Raw genomic sequence first — 17,321 nt, 5'->3', positions numbered from 1 at the left:
AACTTACGTTTTAACCAAATTTTTATTAGACTTTGACATTCAGTTGGTTTTGACTGCCAATTGAGTTTAGAACACTCTTCGTATTGTATGCCAAAATAGACTCCTAGTGCTTTAATTGGTTTATTCGGCCATGTTATATTTCCTACTTTATCAGTTCGTGATTTACTTCTTCCTATCCACATTGCTTCAGTTTTTTTGCTATTGAGTTGTAACCCCGAGTATTTGCCAAAGCGCTCTACCAGATTTATTGCATTCAGAATGTCTTGTTCAGATTTCAGAAAAAGAGTAGTGTCATCAGCAAGCTGTGCTATTTTAATTTGTTTATTATTATTTTCGATTTTTATCCCTTCTATACTGTTTGAGTTTCTTATTTCAATGGCCATAATTTCAGCAGCTAATATAAATAAAAGAGCAGATGATGGACATCCCTGTTTAATACCTCGATTTAAGTTAAATATCTCTGATTTATGTCCATTGTTAAAAATACATGATTTAATATCATTATAAAATGTTTCGACCCAGTTTATAAAGTTCGATTTAAAACCAAATTGTTTAAGTACATTAATTAAAAAATTCCATTCTAGAGTATCAAAGGCCTTACGAAAATCTAGAAACATTATCGAACCATCTATTTGAAGTTTTTCTGAATAATCTATTATGTCTTGTATTAAACGTATGTTATATCCGATAAATCTGTTTTTAATATAACCTTGTTGGTCTAAGCTTACTATTTTATGAATTACAGTTTGCAATCTATTGGCAAGAGCACGAGTTGCAATTTTTACATCAACACATAATAATGAGATTGGTCGATAGTTTTCTAATAATAATGGGTCCCCTTTTTTATAAACTAAAGATAGACAACTAATTTTTTGTGAATGAGATAATAGTTTTTTTTATCAAAACATTCATTTAGACACTCTGTGAGATGTGAACCTACACAATAGAAAAATTCTTGATAGAATTCTGCAGGAATGCCATCAATTCCTGGTGATTTATTTGGCTTAAGTCCATTAACAGCAGTTTTTTTTTCGTTCAAATTTAAATAGCCTTCGCACTTACTCGCTTCATCATCGGCTTAATTCTTAACGGCGAAATTACGGCATCGTAAGCATGTCATTGTATAGACCGCGATCTACATGCCAGATGAAATTTCTGGTATGGGTACTAATGGACAAATCAGTCTGATATGCAAGAAAATACAATTCTTGCGTTTGTGTTAAAGTGACATTATGCTATTTTTCACTATGTAGCTGAGATAAATTAGCTATACATTTGTATCATTATTTTACATGAATGACGATTATAATGGCGATTGAACAATAATTGATAATCACAAATGTTAAGGATAATATGTTAAAACAGCCTAAAATATCAAAATACTATCTAACTCTTTTAATAATATGAACATTATTCACTTAATTGCGTCACTTCGCGGTTCTGTGAAGAACCATGAAAAATAGTTGACTATGAACGGAATTCGATAAAGTATCTATGAAAATTAACACACACTATTTTTAGGATATACAGCGTTTTCATTGGATGACAAATAAAGCTGCACTTATGATAATTTCTGCTGGAAATTTATAGATATTGATGTTGGTGAAAGGGTTATTCACTATTCTATTGACATTTATCATAAAATTGAAAATGTAGAATTATGAACACTCACCATTTACTTTTGGATGGACATAATGTGAAGCATTGTCCTGTTTAGATTCTAGCTTTAGAGTCACTGCTTGATATCAATAATAGCAAATAGTGATTAATCACCCATATTGTTATTGGAAAAGATCTATATATTTGTCAAACATAAAGAGAGTAAATCAAATACCGCTAATTGGAAAAATAAAGTATTCACAGATCACATATAAAAATACCAGTCATGGAAGAAAATTAAAGATATAGAAGTGTAGAATGCTTTCAAAGACTTTAAATTCTATTTTACTGTGATATTATGTGATTTAGATGTGATTTAAACGTGATGTGATTTAAAGTGATTTGTATGTATTTTTTTAATTTAAACATATTTATTTCAATATTTTACATATATTACATTTTATATGTATATAATTGTTACATAAGATTGAAAGGGATTAGAACGAAAGAAAATATAGTTCCTCTCCCATAAATATATTATGTGCATAGATCTAAAATAAACAATTAGAAATGATTTTTCTGACAAAACAAACACGTGTTATATCTTGCCACACAAAAATAACCATCAAGGTAAAATGCATAGTGTTGTTGACATTGCTTTGTTGTGTTTCGGGTAATAAAAATGTGTATCGAAGGACTAACGATATATTTCTACAAAATACTTTTTCGTCACTCACAAGTGCTACAAGAGTTAAATGTTGTGCTTATTGTGATCAGACGGACGATTGTATGAGTGTAAGTTATCAGGAATCATCTAAAACTTGCAAGTTGTCGAGAGATCCATTAGTATCTGTGTTTGTGAACGGACAGACGGACACCAGTTGGAAAAGTTACAGTAAAAATGGTAAGCTTATTGATAAAGATATATAAAATTATACTAACTTAATCTTAATCTGATTGAGAGGGCAAATTTATTTATTTTTTAACATTTTCACCCAAACTGACACATTCATATTCAGTGGTTCAAGGATTCAGGGGGATTGACATCATTTTAAAACTGAGTACAGGAAGAAATTATTCCAGCACTGCTTATGTTACTCCTTCACGCCAAAAACTTCACCCAACCCACACCCCAACCGAAATTCTAGAGATCGAACTTATCAAGATTTTCTTCTTAAAGCAGATTCATGACTTTTTAAAAAATATATCTTAGATATTGTAAAGAGAGCAAAGAAAGTAGTTTACACATTGGAAAAGGCACTTGTAATACTGTTTAATTATACACGTCAATAACAAAAGAGAGAAGCCAAAATATGCAAAAAATAGCCCTCACTGCGTTAGTAACGCAATATGGTTATAAATACTTCAAAATGAATCATTTATTATCGCACATACCATGTAAATAATTGAATCATGAATCCTTTTACTTTTCGTAGAATATTCGGGGTTTTTTAGTTGTTTTTTCATTGATTTTCTTGAAACATTTTGGCTCATCAGGAGACATACAGTTTTAAATAAGAACGTATACCATCATTGAATTTTTTGATAATTATTTAAATATTCTTTTTAATGCTTTAATGATTTGTTTATACTGAGTAACAATTTTTACAATGGTAGTGCCACCGATATGTTAAATATCTTGAATGTTACAAATGTAGTTGGTAGCTTTTGAATATCTACTATCGAGTATCGAGTCTCAAGAAAATATATGAGCCGCGTCACGACAAAACCAACATAACGACTGCAGACTCATGCTAATTTTCGTATACTAAAGTAAGCAAAAGGAAGCAATTTACACATTATCAATGACACTTACCTACATGCCAAAAAGAGGTAAAGTTTTGCAATATAAACCTTATCTGCGTAAGTAACGCAGTAGAAATATAGGTGTAAATAATAAACAAACCAGTCTCTAATCGCACATACTTGAATCTTCAAGCCCTTTACTTTTCCTAAAACCTTAGTACATGTACATGTACATTTTTTTCAAGTTTTTTTTTTTTAAATACTTTGGCTCATCTGGAGGCATGCAGCTTAACAATCGAATAAAGCCTACAACACGATAAGATTATAAATTCTTCATGTGTAACTAAAAGATAATAAATTTCTGCACAAGTGACCAACTACTAATCCCAAATGATTTGTAAATCAGCGGTGAAAGACATTTAATGACCATTAGGCTCAATATCACAGATAAATGAGCCGCGTCGTGACAAAACCAACATAATGGGTTTGCGACCATCATGGATCCAGATACGCGCAGTCTGATCAGATTCCATGCTGGTCGCTTTCCAACTCTATTACAAGTAGAGAAACCGATAGCGAACAGCATGAATCCTAAACAGACTGCACGGATGCGCAGGCTGGTCTGGATCCATGCTGGTCGCAAACGAATTATGTTGGTTTTGTCGTGACGCGGCTCAAATTTCACCTCGTCCGAGGATCGAACCGGTAACCACTTGATCCCTGTTGAGCTAAATTGACATACATTAAATGTCAATAATTTAACCGGATATGACTGACGACCTTAGAGACTGATGTGTATCATAGTTTGGGGACATTTCTGTTGAAAATATATCAGAGTTACATTGTATACATATACATGCACAGTGCGTTAGCTAGAGTGCAGGTGTTAGTTACCCGCACTCCAGAGCATGCCAATTGATTGGCCTATTTTTGCTGGGGTTGCTTATTGTGACGACAAAGGGAAAGCGACCGAAATTTCATATTCAGATGCTTGTTCATTGGTTCCTTTTTCTGGGGTTTCATATTGTGACAACAGGGAACGTGTTTTTTTATGTTTGACTATGATACAAAAGAGGAAAAAATCAAAATAGGCCTACTTGGCAATCTTATAAATACTCGGGGCTACGTACAAATCAGATAGGCTCGTGTTTCGACTAAACTTATATATAAATTAATGAAAACCGATAAAAAAATCACGAAAATTACCGATTGTTAAATATTAAATGTTGTGTTCTAACATCAAAGCCAAATAAAGTAAACAAATGAGCATTCAAACATTTGAAGAATTACCTGTGAATTCATCAGTTGCAAATTTATTATAAAGAAAATGGATCTACAATGTTTTTGAAGTATGCGGTATTAAATTTTAATATACCCATGTGGTCTTATCTATTTGTTTTGGTGATTTGACTAATGAATGAAGGACAGAATGAAACAGTTCTGCAATATTTTTTAAATTAAAAATATCAATTGATGTAAATATGAATTATTCAGAATGTTCTGGTACTCACAAATTCATTCCATTAGGCATCAGCATTAGCCTAAAACGATTTTATCAATATAACTTTAATTAACTGATTATTGTCATTCCAAAAATCAATCTTTTATTAATAACATGTCTGGAACCTAATTGTGAATATCGTAGTTCTCATTTATAAAACATGGATGAATTAAAAAAACAATAACAACAAACAAACAAGCAAAAAACAAAAACAAAGAAAAGGAACAAATGTTTTCGAAAATAAAGTTACGCTTGACTGCATGCATATTCAGGAATTATTTCATTGTTTGGTTTGTGATTTCTCGAAAGCCTTTTTATTTCTGATGTCTTGTTATAGTTTCTATGAAGATAATTATTAGCAACTTGTCCGAACATTCTTTTATTTTGGTGCTTGTTGGCAGTTAGTACAGTTATAGTGATTTACTATATTATATGGAAGTCAAAATACTATTTTGTTACATTACAAATAATTTCACAGTCACGGCGTCACGTACTTTTGGTAAAAGCATCTAACATGCTCTAAAACCATTTCTTAAACGTTAAAATATTGATATTTGCATAATTGCACTTTCTAAAGAAGGTTTGTTTTTTTGTTTTAAGGCATAAAGTGCCTTTAAATATACGTTTCAATATCGGCATGTTACTGGTATGCACTTGACATCGTCATCTGAAGGTTACACCGGAACTGACATTTTCAGTCATTTACAAATATATCGATTAAAAACATTATGCTTGATTATTCTGTTGTGAATAATATAGTGCCCCCACCTCGTGCCCCACCTCGTGATGCTGTAACAGTTAAAGTTAAAAAAGCCAAAAAAAATTTTTTTTTAATATTTCTGTTTAAAAATAGAAATTTATCGTAAAACAGTAGGACTAGATATATATAGAATATCTGTTTTTATTACATGCTTTTCGGTGGTTTATAGAAATATATCAGTGATATAAAAATGGTAATTTCACTGTTTGAAACAGTGAAATTACCACTTTGATAATTTCACTGTTTTGAATTTAAGCTCCTTACGTTGTTTCAGTGAAATACCAGCGTGCACAGTACTGGGAACCAACTTAATGACGTGACGTCGTAAATGACGTCACGTTATATTATTATTTGGCGCGCTTTTCATTCAGTATTAGGTTAAATGTCTTTTTAAAACGTTTCTTTGCATATAATAAAAAGAAATTTTGTTTAGTTTAGTGTAAGATTGAAATATATTTCACCTTGTGAACACCAAAAGTTCATATTTCACTCGTGGCTGCGCCACTTGTGAAATATACCTTTTGGTGCTCACTCGGTGAAATATATTCCGATCTTACACTGAACTAAACAAATATCCTCTATATCTTTAACTGATCAAATATTATATCATTATATTGTCATGAATATGTATGTATTATTTAAATAAGAGTAAAAAGTCCATTTATATCTATCATACTGCAAAATGAAAGAACGACTGACTTCGTTCGAAGATAAGTTTATTTCTTCAGCATCCCGTAAACTTCGGACAAGAGGCATCATACGAATTCATCGGGGTTATTAGGCAGTGTTTATTTGCGGGAAATGTAGTTCTTCTACAATTTCTCCAAATGTGTCTATGTCTTATTAAGAAGGGACATTAAGAATATCACTTAAATGTTTTTCTGTACTGTATATATTTATCTCTATCACTTTTCCTACAAAGGAGGAGCATGGCATGTTAGCCGCCATTTTACCATGCCACTGAAAATAGTTCCACTATGTCGCCTTATTATGTCAAAGCGTAATAGCCGAAGAGATCCGATTGATCCGATAGGATACTTCCATCTGGCTCACAAAGAGTTTTAAGTTTCAAGTTTTATTGAATATAAATCCTAGTTTGCATATTTACAATACAAAAACATGAGACAAATACATTTGTAATAATAGTAATAATAAACAGTCGTCAATGTATGGTTATGCACATAATTGTTTTCTGAATGGGTTATTGGACAACAAAAAAATAAATAATGCTATCAGATTGTCTCCTTTTAGACTAAAATCAATGAATGAATCTTTATATCGATTAACTTATCATTGGTGCGTGACATTTTAAATCACATTGTTTAATCTATGTCTAAAATACTGAACCTATATTTACTATAGCGGCTCGGGTTATATATTCAAACAGTCGTTTATATAGAGCATTATAACTTGTCAAAACTATTTATAATCTAAAAATATAAACGCCAATCATGTTCATTGAAAATTGATCGCCGTAACGTATGAGCTGCGTCACGCGGCTCTTATATCGAAAGAAATAAGAAAGAGAAACTTTATGTATATGCAAACGATGGGCATATTTCTCGGTTCTTGAATTCGGAAGCATACTATTCTCTAAAGATCCTTCCAGCCATTGAATAATAAGAGATTTATAGGGTCGGAAGGTGATAATCGGCCTGCAAAACGAAAAAGAAATACTAAGAGATTAATGCACGGCAGATTAGTGCCGGACGGTGATAATCGGCCCGCGAAATGAAAAATGGCCACTGTAGCACTCATAATTAGTTCAAATCATAGTCATTTTGTTTCTTTATGTGTATATTTAGTAACAAGTGTAACTACCGATCAAATGCAAGGTCTATACAAACCTATCTTGAAAATTACTCCTCTTGCAAAAAGGTGTCCTAAATTCATGTTATATTCTCCCCTATCAAAAATGAGTCTATTATTTGCAAATACAAACTTAACAAAAAAATTACATATTTCAGAATGGTTGTTAGTGTTTCGTGGAACTCCAGGTATCGGTGGTGATATATATACAGCATGGGTTGACGGAATTGGCATCACCGTAGATGACGTCACATGTATGACGACTGTCGTTACTACGTGCGATAAGAATTATCGTAATCCAATCGTTGATTCTTGGAGTTCAGTACGAATGCAACAGGTACAAGAGACTTTCAACAGAGAAAATATGATTGAATCATTTGAAACATAAATATAGCTGAAAAAAATGACATCAGTCAATAATACAGTTTGTTCAAGTGTCCATCAACCTCTAAATACTTTCCGCTCTGCAACTTTAAGTCAGTGAATAGGCAAATTTACACTAATAAGATTTTCCTTTTTTAAATCTTGTTGTAATACACTTTCTGTATTTAAATCATTTTTTAAGATCCATTATTATCAATGTTCAGTAAAGTAATAGCTCACAATGGTGGGAATTGTTGTTTGATTCTCCACCTTCCATATAATTATTAACAAAGTAAAAGCAACTGATGATAAATCAAATGTCCATGCATACAATTTTACATTAAAAAATATAAGTTCAAAAATAACTTAGACTGTACCACACTGCCCTATTAAATTTTGAGATTCATTTACCGAACGACCTTTTTTTCTTACCAGGTAAAATTTGCGTTTTACAAGGACAACGAAGAAGCTGCCTTCGTGATATTTGATGCGACCGGAAGTACAATTACTAGCTGGTTCTCTTCATCAAATATTGTGGATTCATCATGGACCACACTTGCCACAGATTCTTTTAATATTTTCTCCATCTATGGGTGTGTAGCTTCATTCTAAACCATTTCATAAAACCTAAAGTTTCAAGAAAAAAATAAAACAAATAAAACAACAACAATATCTTTCAAAACATTATCTTTTGAAAGATATCAGCTTAATTAAAGATTAAAAGAAAGATTTTATTTTAGAAAAGTATGATTTGAGGTTACTTAATAAGTCGTTTTTAGTTTCATTTTTATTTATTCATTTTTCAATTTTATCTTATTTTAAAAAATCAATTTTCCCCTAGTATAACTTTAACTTCTCATATAGGAAAATGTATAATTTCAATTTTTTTTTCAGTTGTACTATTTCAAATTGAACAGTACTACTGTTATTCCGGTTAGTGGGAAATTTTAGTTTTTAACTTTTCAAGTTTTTCTAAATCTGTCATATTGAATGCAAAGTTTTATTTTTATCATTATAGTCATGATCCAGGTAGAAGGTTTATGATAAATCTTCATTATGGTGGATGCCCTGTGGATGCCGGATATTCGATTATTGTTATTAATAATGCACTACCTTGTACGTACGACATACAATCGTCTTACCCACAATTCATTATTTCTACATCCGCAACTTCCGGCAATCCCGAAGCGATGACAGGTAAAACGAACCTAATTATTATCAACTGTAAATTCCAAAATATTAAAACAATTTTTTTAAACAATTTTCTGCACACTTCTGCATCGGTGCCTCATGAGCAAATCTAAGCCGCCATAGTGGTATGTTGTAAAATTATGACGTCATAACGGAAAACTCCCTCTCTCGAAGCAGAAATGAACTAGAAGTACTTTGTTTTTAAATGTCCTGTTATAGTTCTTAAAAAGTTGGCTTATTTCATAAAACATCTTTTACATTTGTTGCCTTTTGGCAATCAGCAGTTTTATGTTGATTTGGATACTTCTTTGATTAACTTACATTTTGCTATTTTTAGGAAACATAATTCCACACTCAGCACTACTTTCTTCGGATGTTAACAATTTAACAACGACTTAAATCATAAAACGCTAAGCATTTAACAACCTCTTAAATCATAAAACGCACCCCCCCCCCCTTTGTTTTGTCGTTTCCGGGGCACAATATGCCTGAAAACATTTTTGTTTGTTTGTTGGTACGTTTATGTACTTGTTTGTAGCACTAAAGAATCAATATAGATATGCTGCGAAGAAAATAGTATGCACATATCTTTAAAAGTGTTTAACATAAAGAATGAAAGAATTCATGCCGTTTTTGTCCGTGAAATGTGAGACAATGCGATCTTTTTATATAACAAATTATTCACTGAATATCACCACTTCTAGGTATCACATTAGTTGAATTCACTCACCAATAGCAAAGTTTATGTAAAATGATTATTAGTGAATATTGAAACAGAATCTTACTTTGATGTCTCTACTTTTTCAAAAACATCTCACTGGAATAGGGCTTCATTTTTTAAAAATAAGTACAAGATTTAATGTTTTATTTAGAGGTGATGCATATGTTCACTAAATTGTTACCTATTCAATCAATTTCTTATATATTTCATGTTTCGATTTTAAATGTCAAGGGCCTTTGTTTTGTAATGTAAAGTTTGATACATTTGTATGAATTCACAATGCTGTTATTTATATTTCTTTTTTTCAGGAATGGACAAAGCAGATGTTATGGCCATATTCATAAAATAAAAACATGTCGAGAAGTTTAACGTCGTATATGTATCTACATTTGAGCCGTGTCACGACAAAACCAACATAATGCGTTTGCGACCAGCATGGATCCAGACCAGCCTGCGCATCCGCGCAGTCTGATCAGGATTCATGCTGTTCGCTTACAAACCCTATAACAAGTAGAGAAACTGATAGCGAACAGCATGGATCCTGATCAGACTGCGCGGATGCGCAGACTGGTCTGGATCCATGCTGGTCGCAAACCCATTATGTTGGTTTTGTCGTGACACAGCTCATTTGCAGAATGAATAATTGTTTAGCTTAGAGCGATGCACCGCTTTATAATACAGCATATGACACTATGTTATATTCATAAAATATTTGTTAGATTCAGTCACCTTTCATGTGTTGATACATCATTAATCATTGAAAATATCATCAAGAAAAAATGTTGTCGTAAGAATCATAACACATTAAAATATATATGGCAAATACATTTAGAAATTTAGTAACTGTTTTTCAATTCGAAGTAATTGTCTATTTTCTTTATCATAATCATCAACATCATCATCACAATCACAATCATCATCATCAACATCATCACCACCATCATAATCATCATTATCACAATCAACATCATCATCATCATAATCATCATCAACATCATCATCATCATCATCATCATCATCATCATCACAATCAACATCATCATCAAATCATCACACTCAACATCCTTATCATCATTATCATCATCATCATCGCCATCATCAACATCATCATTTACATCATCATCATCACAATCAACATCATCATCACAATCAACATCATCATCATCACAATCAACATCATCATTTACATCATCATCATCATCACAATCAACATCACAATCAACATCATCATCATCATAATCAACACAATCAACATCACAATCATTGTTCGGGAACTTGGGTTCTACTTCAAATATAAATCTAAACGAGTATGCGCCTTTAACTTTTATTTCCTTGATAAACGTCAATAAGCGTTGATAAGCGTTGATAAGCGTTGATAAGCGATTCTCTGAAAATATTCATTTACAATTTGTACTTCGCAATAAATAATAAACATAAAAACATTCACATCATCAATAAATTATATATGAATTACACAATAAATCTAATTAGAACTTTTGTACCTTTAAATTTAAATCTTACTGTAAATTATCTTTTAAAAACAATTGCATTTTACTGTTAAATTAAACATACCGATTTTGACTTGTCTCAATACATCAAGTTCCAGATTTAAAAATGACGAGATTCTCAATAACAAAACAAAACAAAAATGATGACGTCGACGTAAACATCTTACGTCGCGTAAAGTAGCGTAACATATTGACGCCATTAACAACGTTCACAAATCTGAAGTACTTAGAAATCAATACGTTTCTAACAGTCCTCGCCATGAAATTACTCTTAAATTTCATCAAAATTCGCAATAATAAGTACATGTACAATAAAGAGACAAAATTGACCTTTGCCAACTTAAAAATATGTATATTCGAATGGTAAATGTTAAAGCTTAGCTTTTAAACTTTAAAATGTCAATAAGCAACATGAGTATGACTAAGGTGAACTTTCAAGTAGACACAATTTAGTAATAGATTTCACTGATTCAGTGTCTTTGTATTTCACAACACAACTTCTAACATGTCCATCTCGGCTTTCTCGTATCTGGATAACACGTCCTAAGGGCCATTGTCCCCTTGTAGTATTCTCGTCAGAAACTAACACAATGTCACCAACACGCAAATCTGTAGTTTTCCTCTGCCATTTTGAACGACTTTGCAGGGACGGTATGTATTCACGAACCCATCTTCTCCAAAATATATTAGCCAGATATTGTACTTGTTTCCACCAACGCTTTACATAGTTGTCTTCATTCTTAAACTCTCCTCTTGGAATACTGCTGTTAGATTTCATTAATAGTAACATGTTTGGAGTTAAGGCTAACAAGTCATTTGGGTCGTCACTAACTATCCTTTCGGCTTCTGTCATCAAAGTAAGTAGCAGCCTGCTCATCTGTAAGAAGTTGTTGCTTGATTAATGATTTCAAAATAGTTCTCGTAGAACGAATCAGTCTCTCCCACGCTCCTACTCGGTGACTTGCTTGAGGTGGGTTAAAGTTCCACTTAATTTCTTTTTCAGTCATAAATTTTCCTATTTTCGAATTGTTCCATTATTGAATCGAGTGCTTTAATTGACGATCACCGCTCACAAGATTTGTTCCATTATCACTGAACACCTTCTTTTGATATCCTCTTCTAGCCGTAAAACGCAGAAATGCTGCTATGAAGGAGTCAGTTGTCAAAGTGTGTGTACTGCTCTAGTTGCAAGACACGTGAAAAGACAACCGTATCTCTTTACATGTGTACGCTCTGCTTTTACAATAAGTGGTCCAAAGTAATCAATACCTACATTCGTGAACGGAGGTTCATCTGGTGTCGTCTGCTTGGGTAGGAGAGGGGCCATCTGTTGAGTCATCAATGTTGTCGTCTGCATATAATGCAATTCTTTACAATATTTTCACTGCACTAGGTCCCTGAAGTATCCAGTATTTTTCACGGGATGCTGTTTCCCGACGTGACCATTATTTTCATGTATGTGTCGTATTATGTCGTATTATCAATCTTGTCACGGTATTTTTATTGGGTAGTATCACTGGACATTTACTCGGGTTGCGAGATTGAAGTCGACCCTGTACCCGAATGAGGTCATCATATATCACAGGATTCAATGAAGCGATACTGCTGTCCTTTTTGACCGGCTTAGAATTTTGTAAATTGTTAATTTCACTAGAAAATGCTGTATTCTGTACATACAACATTATGTTATGCTCTGCTGTCTGGATTTCTTCTAATGTTAAGTTGCCATCTACCATTTTCAACTTGTGTTTTAGGTATCGCTGTCTGCAGAAAGTCTTGTATCTTAGCAACCATGCGACTGCTCTTCTTAGTTTCGTCCAGCTACTATAGCGATCTATAATGCTATCTAGGCATTCAGCTGCAGAAGTTTTATTAATCAGGACTTCTTTCTTGACCTCGTTATCATTTTCTGCTACTTCCGGCGGAAGTGGATTTTTTGTCCATTTTTCAGAGTCTTGCTGAAGAAACGTTGGTCCATTTAACCATAAATGAAGTTTTTCAGTATCGTATGCACTTATTCCTCTGGAAGCTATGTCTGCGGGATTCGAACTTGTGTGCACATGGCGCCACTGGTCTGGGGAAGTTGTTTCATGAATTATGCTGAGCCTATTCCCAACAAACGTCTTGAACCGCTTGGACACATTATTTATATATCCAAGAACAATCATGGAGTCTGTCCAAAAGGTAACTTGGTCAAAATTCATATCTAATTCTTCAGATAACATTGCAAATAATCTACACCCTACTACAGCGCCAGATAACTCCAGTCGTGGAATAGACATCTGCTTTATTGGTGCTAGATGAGATTTTCCTATCACCAGGGAACAATGTACGTTGTCATGTACATCAACAAAACGCAAGTAAGCGCATGCACCATAGCCTCGTTCCGAGCCATCACTGAATATATGTAACTGGGTATTTCTGACGGTCCCAAATCCCTGTGGTCTGTACCAGCGATTCACAGATAGCTTTTCTAAGCTAGATAAGGTAGATAACCAAGTTTGCCATTCATTACTGATGTTGTGTGGTATCTGGTCGTCCCAGCCAATCTTCAATCTGCACAAACTTTGTACTATACCTTTGGCCTGGAGTGTAACAGGTGACACAAGTCCAAGTGGGTCGTATATAGAACTTACGACAGAAAGAATTCCACGTCTCGTGAAAGGCTTCTTTTCCAATTTTACTTTAAAACAAATTTTATCTTCATTTACATTCCAAAGTACTCCTAAGGCGCGGTCACAAGGTAAGGTATCATCGAAACTCAAATTTACAACAGAAGGGGCGCGTTCGGATTCTGGGATAGCATTCAAAACTTCTCTGCTGTTACTTAGCCATTTAGTCAGTCGAAATCCACCTAACTTCATAATTGACTGAAGATCAGTTGCTAACTTTATTGCCTTTTGTTCTGATTCCACAGACTTCAAACAGTCGTCAACATAAAAATTTCTCTGGACTGTAGTAACCACTTCCGGTTCAAATATTTCGGCATTATCAACTGCAGTTCTCTTTATGGCATACTCCGCACAACTTGGTGATGATGTCGCTCCAAACAAGTGTACATTCATGCGGTAACATTTCGGTTTCTTGTTTAAGTCCCCACCAGGCCACCATAGAAAACGTAAAACATTGCGATCTTCATCCGTAACGCGCACTTGATGAAACATGGATTCTATATCCGCGGCAAGGGCTATTTTCTCTTTTCTAAAACGAATTACTACGCCCATAAGACTGTTCATTAGGTCAGGTCCTTGGAGCAGTTGGCTATTCAATGAAACGCCTTTATATTTCGCAGCGCAATCAAACACAATGCGAACTTTCCCTGGTTTGTTTACATTAGTAACTGGATGATGTGGTAAGTACCAGATACGTTTGTGATAGTTTTCGTCCTCCAATTCCGGTAATTCAGTCGCAAAACCTTTCTCTATATATTCGTTCATGGTAGTTGTGTACATTTTCTGTAATCCTGGGTCACGTGACAGTTTGTTTCTTAGTTGTTGAAGACGCACTTGAGCGAGTGGAATGTTGTTAGGCAATTGTCCGTTTTCGTTTTTCCATGGTAACCCCATCATGTAGTGTCCGTCTTTATGAATAAGAGAAGATTCCATTATTTTCATTGCACTTTTGTCTTCTAAGGACATAGAATTTTTCTCGTTCAATCTGTCTTTAAAATCAGTATTCCACATCTTTTCTAATTGTTCCTGTAATAATATGTCTCTGGACTGTTCAAAGTGAATATTTACTGCACTGGGAGCTGTATCGTCTTTCAAGGGGCCACGAATCGCCCATCCTAGGCGGGAACGCACTGCATATGGTTGGTCACTGTCTCCTGACCGTACTTCTAAGGGGATATGGGCTGCTGGGAAATCTGTGCCAATAAGAAGCATTACATCAGTATTGGGAATTTGGGGAATTTCAATGTCAGATAAGTATGGAAAAGTTTTGTAGTCTAAATGCATTGCCGCTGATTTTGCAGATATCGGTAGTTTCTTCACCGACCATACCTTACGTAGGGAGACTTCCTCACTTCCGGTTCCGTTTACAGCCATAACTGTAAGGTCCGCTTCATGCCCATAACTCGTGCTGCTAGATGAGTTCACGGTTGATATTTGAAACGTAATTGGCTTACAATCAACATTTAACTTCTGTAACAGTCTCTCGTCACATAGTGTTTTATCAGCACCATCGTCTAACAGCGCGTATGTATGACACTGAATCCCGTTTTCGCCTCTTACAATCACAGGCACAACACCCAAACAGTTCTTCACAAATGAACTCTTAACAGCTGCGCAATTCACCGAGGATTGTGTGACTGAAGCCTCATTCCGTGGTCCAGTCCAACTATGTAGTAGAATATTGTGTTTAATTCTACAATCCGGCACGGTACATAACTTTGGTTTCCTACAGTTATTAAAGGAATGATTTCCTTTCAAACAATTGAAGCACAGTTTGTTCTTTTTAACCACTTCGTTCCGTTCTTTTAAATTCATAGACTTAAATTTCACACATGAACATAAATCTGCACAGTTACCATGGCAACATCTACATTTTCGCTCGTACTTCTTCATTTCCGTATTACTCTGAGTAGTCAGTGTTGTTATATCTTTTGATGGTTTTTCAGCATAAAATCGACCGGAAGTCGTCTTGTGTTCCACTTTTAATGTTCTGTTCTCCTTAACAATGTCTATACCGTACATGGAATTAGCAACTCGCGACTTTTCATCTACAAATCTCGCTAAATCGGAAAACTTTGGTTCTCTACCAGACTCATTAATCACGTGTGCGATCTCAACCCATTTCACTCTCAAATGCATTGGTAACCGCTTCACTATACGTCTCAAATTTTGAGAGTTATCTATTTCACAAGAGAAACCTAGTTGTGATAACGTGATTTCACATTTTTGCATTTCCATGGCTAAATTAGAAATACCTTTAATGTCAGATGCTGATAACTGGGGACCTTCTACAAGTTTTTCAATGTATGTCCTCGTGATCACGTGCGGTCTTCCATAACGAGAGTATAAGATTTCGCGTGCGCGTTTGTATCCTTCACTTGGTTCTAACAACACACAGTCTTCGATACAAATTTTTGCTTCTCCGTAACAGTATTGTATTAAATAGCTCAACCGTTGGCTGTCATCAGAAACTCTATTTTCTATATTAGTTTCAAAGTTCTTTATAAACTTGCAATATTCCGTTGGCTTTCCGCTGAAAGTTAATAGTTCCGGTTTTGGTAAATTAAATCCCTCGTGCAGCGCGAAAGCAAGTTTTTGAAATGCTGTATCAATCCCGGATTCGAGTCCATGTTTTTTCTCCAATGATTTTAATTTTAATTCCGCAATCAAACGTTTTGCTTTCGCACTTTTCAACTTTGCCTGTGATGACACGGAATTTGCACTGCTAACTGTAGATAAAACATCATCATCAGGTATTTTCTGCACAGTTTTCCACTGTGAAAATCTTTCCTGGCACTCAAAGAAGTTTTGACTACAATGTTCGTAATTCAATTCAAGCGTTTTCCGTACATCCGGGTCTGAGCATAAGTCTAAGCATAACAAATGTGTTGATTTAAATGATTCAAAGCGCTCACACAACGTGTCATACAATATTTGTACCTCATCTGCGTTCTCATGTGATATCATTTTCAGTTCTAAGTCTTTGTATAATCGGGTCAATTTTCCGAGTTGCGAAGAACGTGAACGTTTAACACTACCAAAATCCTCATGCGTAGGATCTGTTCCATTTTCGGTAGATACTTCCTCCATATTGAAGAAATCGAGAATTGTTCGGGAACTTGGGTTCTACTTCAAATATAAATCTAAACGAGTATGCGCCTTTAACTTTTATTTCCTTGATAAACGTCAATAAGCGTTGATAAGCGTTGATAAGCGTTGATAAGCGATTCTCTGAAAATATTCATTTACAATTTGTACTTCGCAATAAATAATAAACATAAAAACATTCACATCATCAATAAATTATATATGAATTACACAATAAATCTAATTAGAACTTTTGTACCTTTAAATTTAAATCTTACTGTAAATTATCTTTTAAAAACAATTGCATTTTACTGTTAAATTAAACATACCGATTTTGACTTGTCTCAATACATCAAGTTCCAGA

General features: G+C 34.0%; 2 protein-coding genes and 1 long non-coding RNA gene across 3 annotated transcripts; 2 read left to right on the top strand and 1 right to left on the bottom strand.

Moving 5' to 3' along the window:
• Nucleotides 1-1,932: 1,932 nt before the first annotated feature.
• Nucleotides 1,933-7,803, top strand: LOC132726390 (uncharacterized). The gene is made up of 2 exons (XM_060711707.1): nucleotides 1,933-2,503; nucleotides 7,574-7,803. Exons 1-2 carry the CDS (start codon nucleotides 2,170-2,172, stop codon nucleotides 7,801-7,803), a joined length of 564 nt encoding a protein of 187 aa, XP_060567690.1. The 5' UTR covers nucleotides 1,933-2,169.
• A 413-nt stretch (nucleotides 7,804-8,216) lies between these two features.
• On the top strand, nucleotides 8,217-10,084 carry LOC132726389 (uncharacterized). The gene is made up of 3 exons (XR_009625187.1): nucleotides 8,217-8,371; nucleotides 8,797-8,975; nucleotides 9,999-10,084. It is a non-coding gene; the product is annotated as an uncharacterized LOC132726389 (long non-coding RNA).
• An 868-nt stretch (nucleotides 10,085-10,952) lies between these two features.
• On the bottom strand, nucleotides 10,953-16,049 carry LOC132726393 (uncharacterized). Its single transcript, XM_060711710.1, has 2 exons — nucleotides 11,263-16,049; nucleotides 10,953-11,077 (listed from the first exon to the last, which is right to left on the bottom strand). The coding sequence occupies exon 1, from the start codon at nucleotides 16,007-16,009 to the stop codon at nucleotides 12,650-12,652; it is 3,360 nt and encodes a 1,119-aa protein (XP_060567693.1). The 5' UTR covers nucleotides 16,010-16,049; the 3' UTR covers nucleotides 10,953-11,077; nucleotides 11,263-12,649.
• Nucleotides 16,050-17,321: the final 1,272 nt, after the last annotated feature.

This window comes from Ruditapes philippinarum, unplaced genomic scaffold (genome assembly GCF_026571515.1).
Source record: "Ruditapes philippinarum isolate M1 unplaced genomic scaffold, ASM2657151v2 ctg11123_1_1_1_1, whole genome shotgun sequence".
In the NCBI taxonomy this organism is placed as follows: domain Eukaryota; kingdom Metazoa; phylum Mollusca; class Bivalvia; order Venerida; family Veneridae; genus Ruditapes; species Ruditapes philippinarum.
Note: the sequence above shows the minus strand (reverse complement) of the source record. Positions and strands in the feature narration are given on the sequence as shown.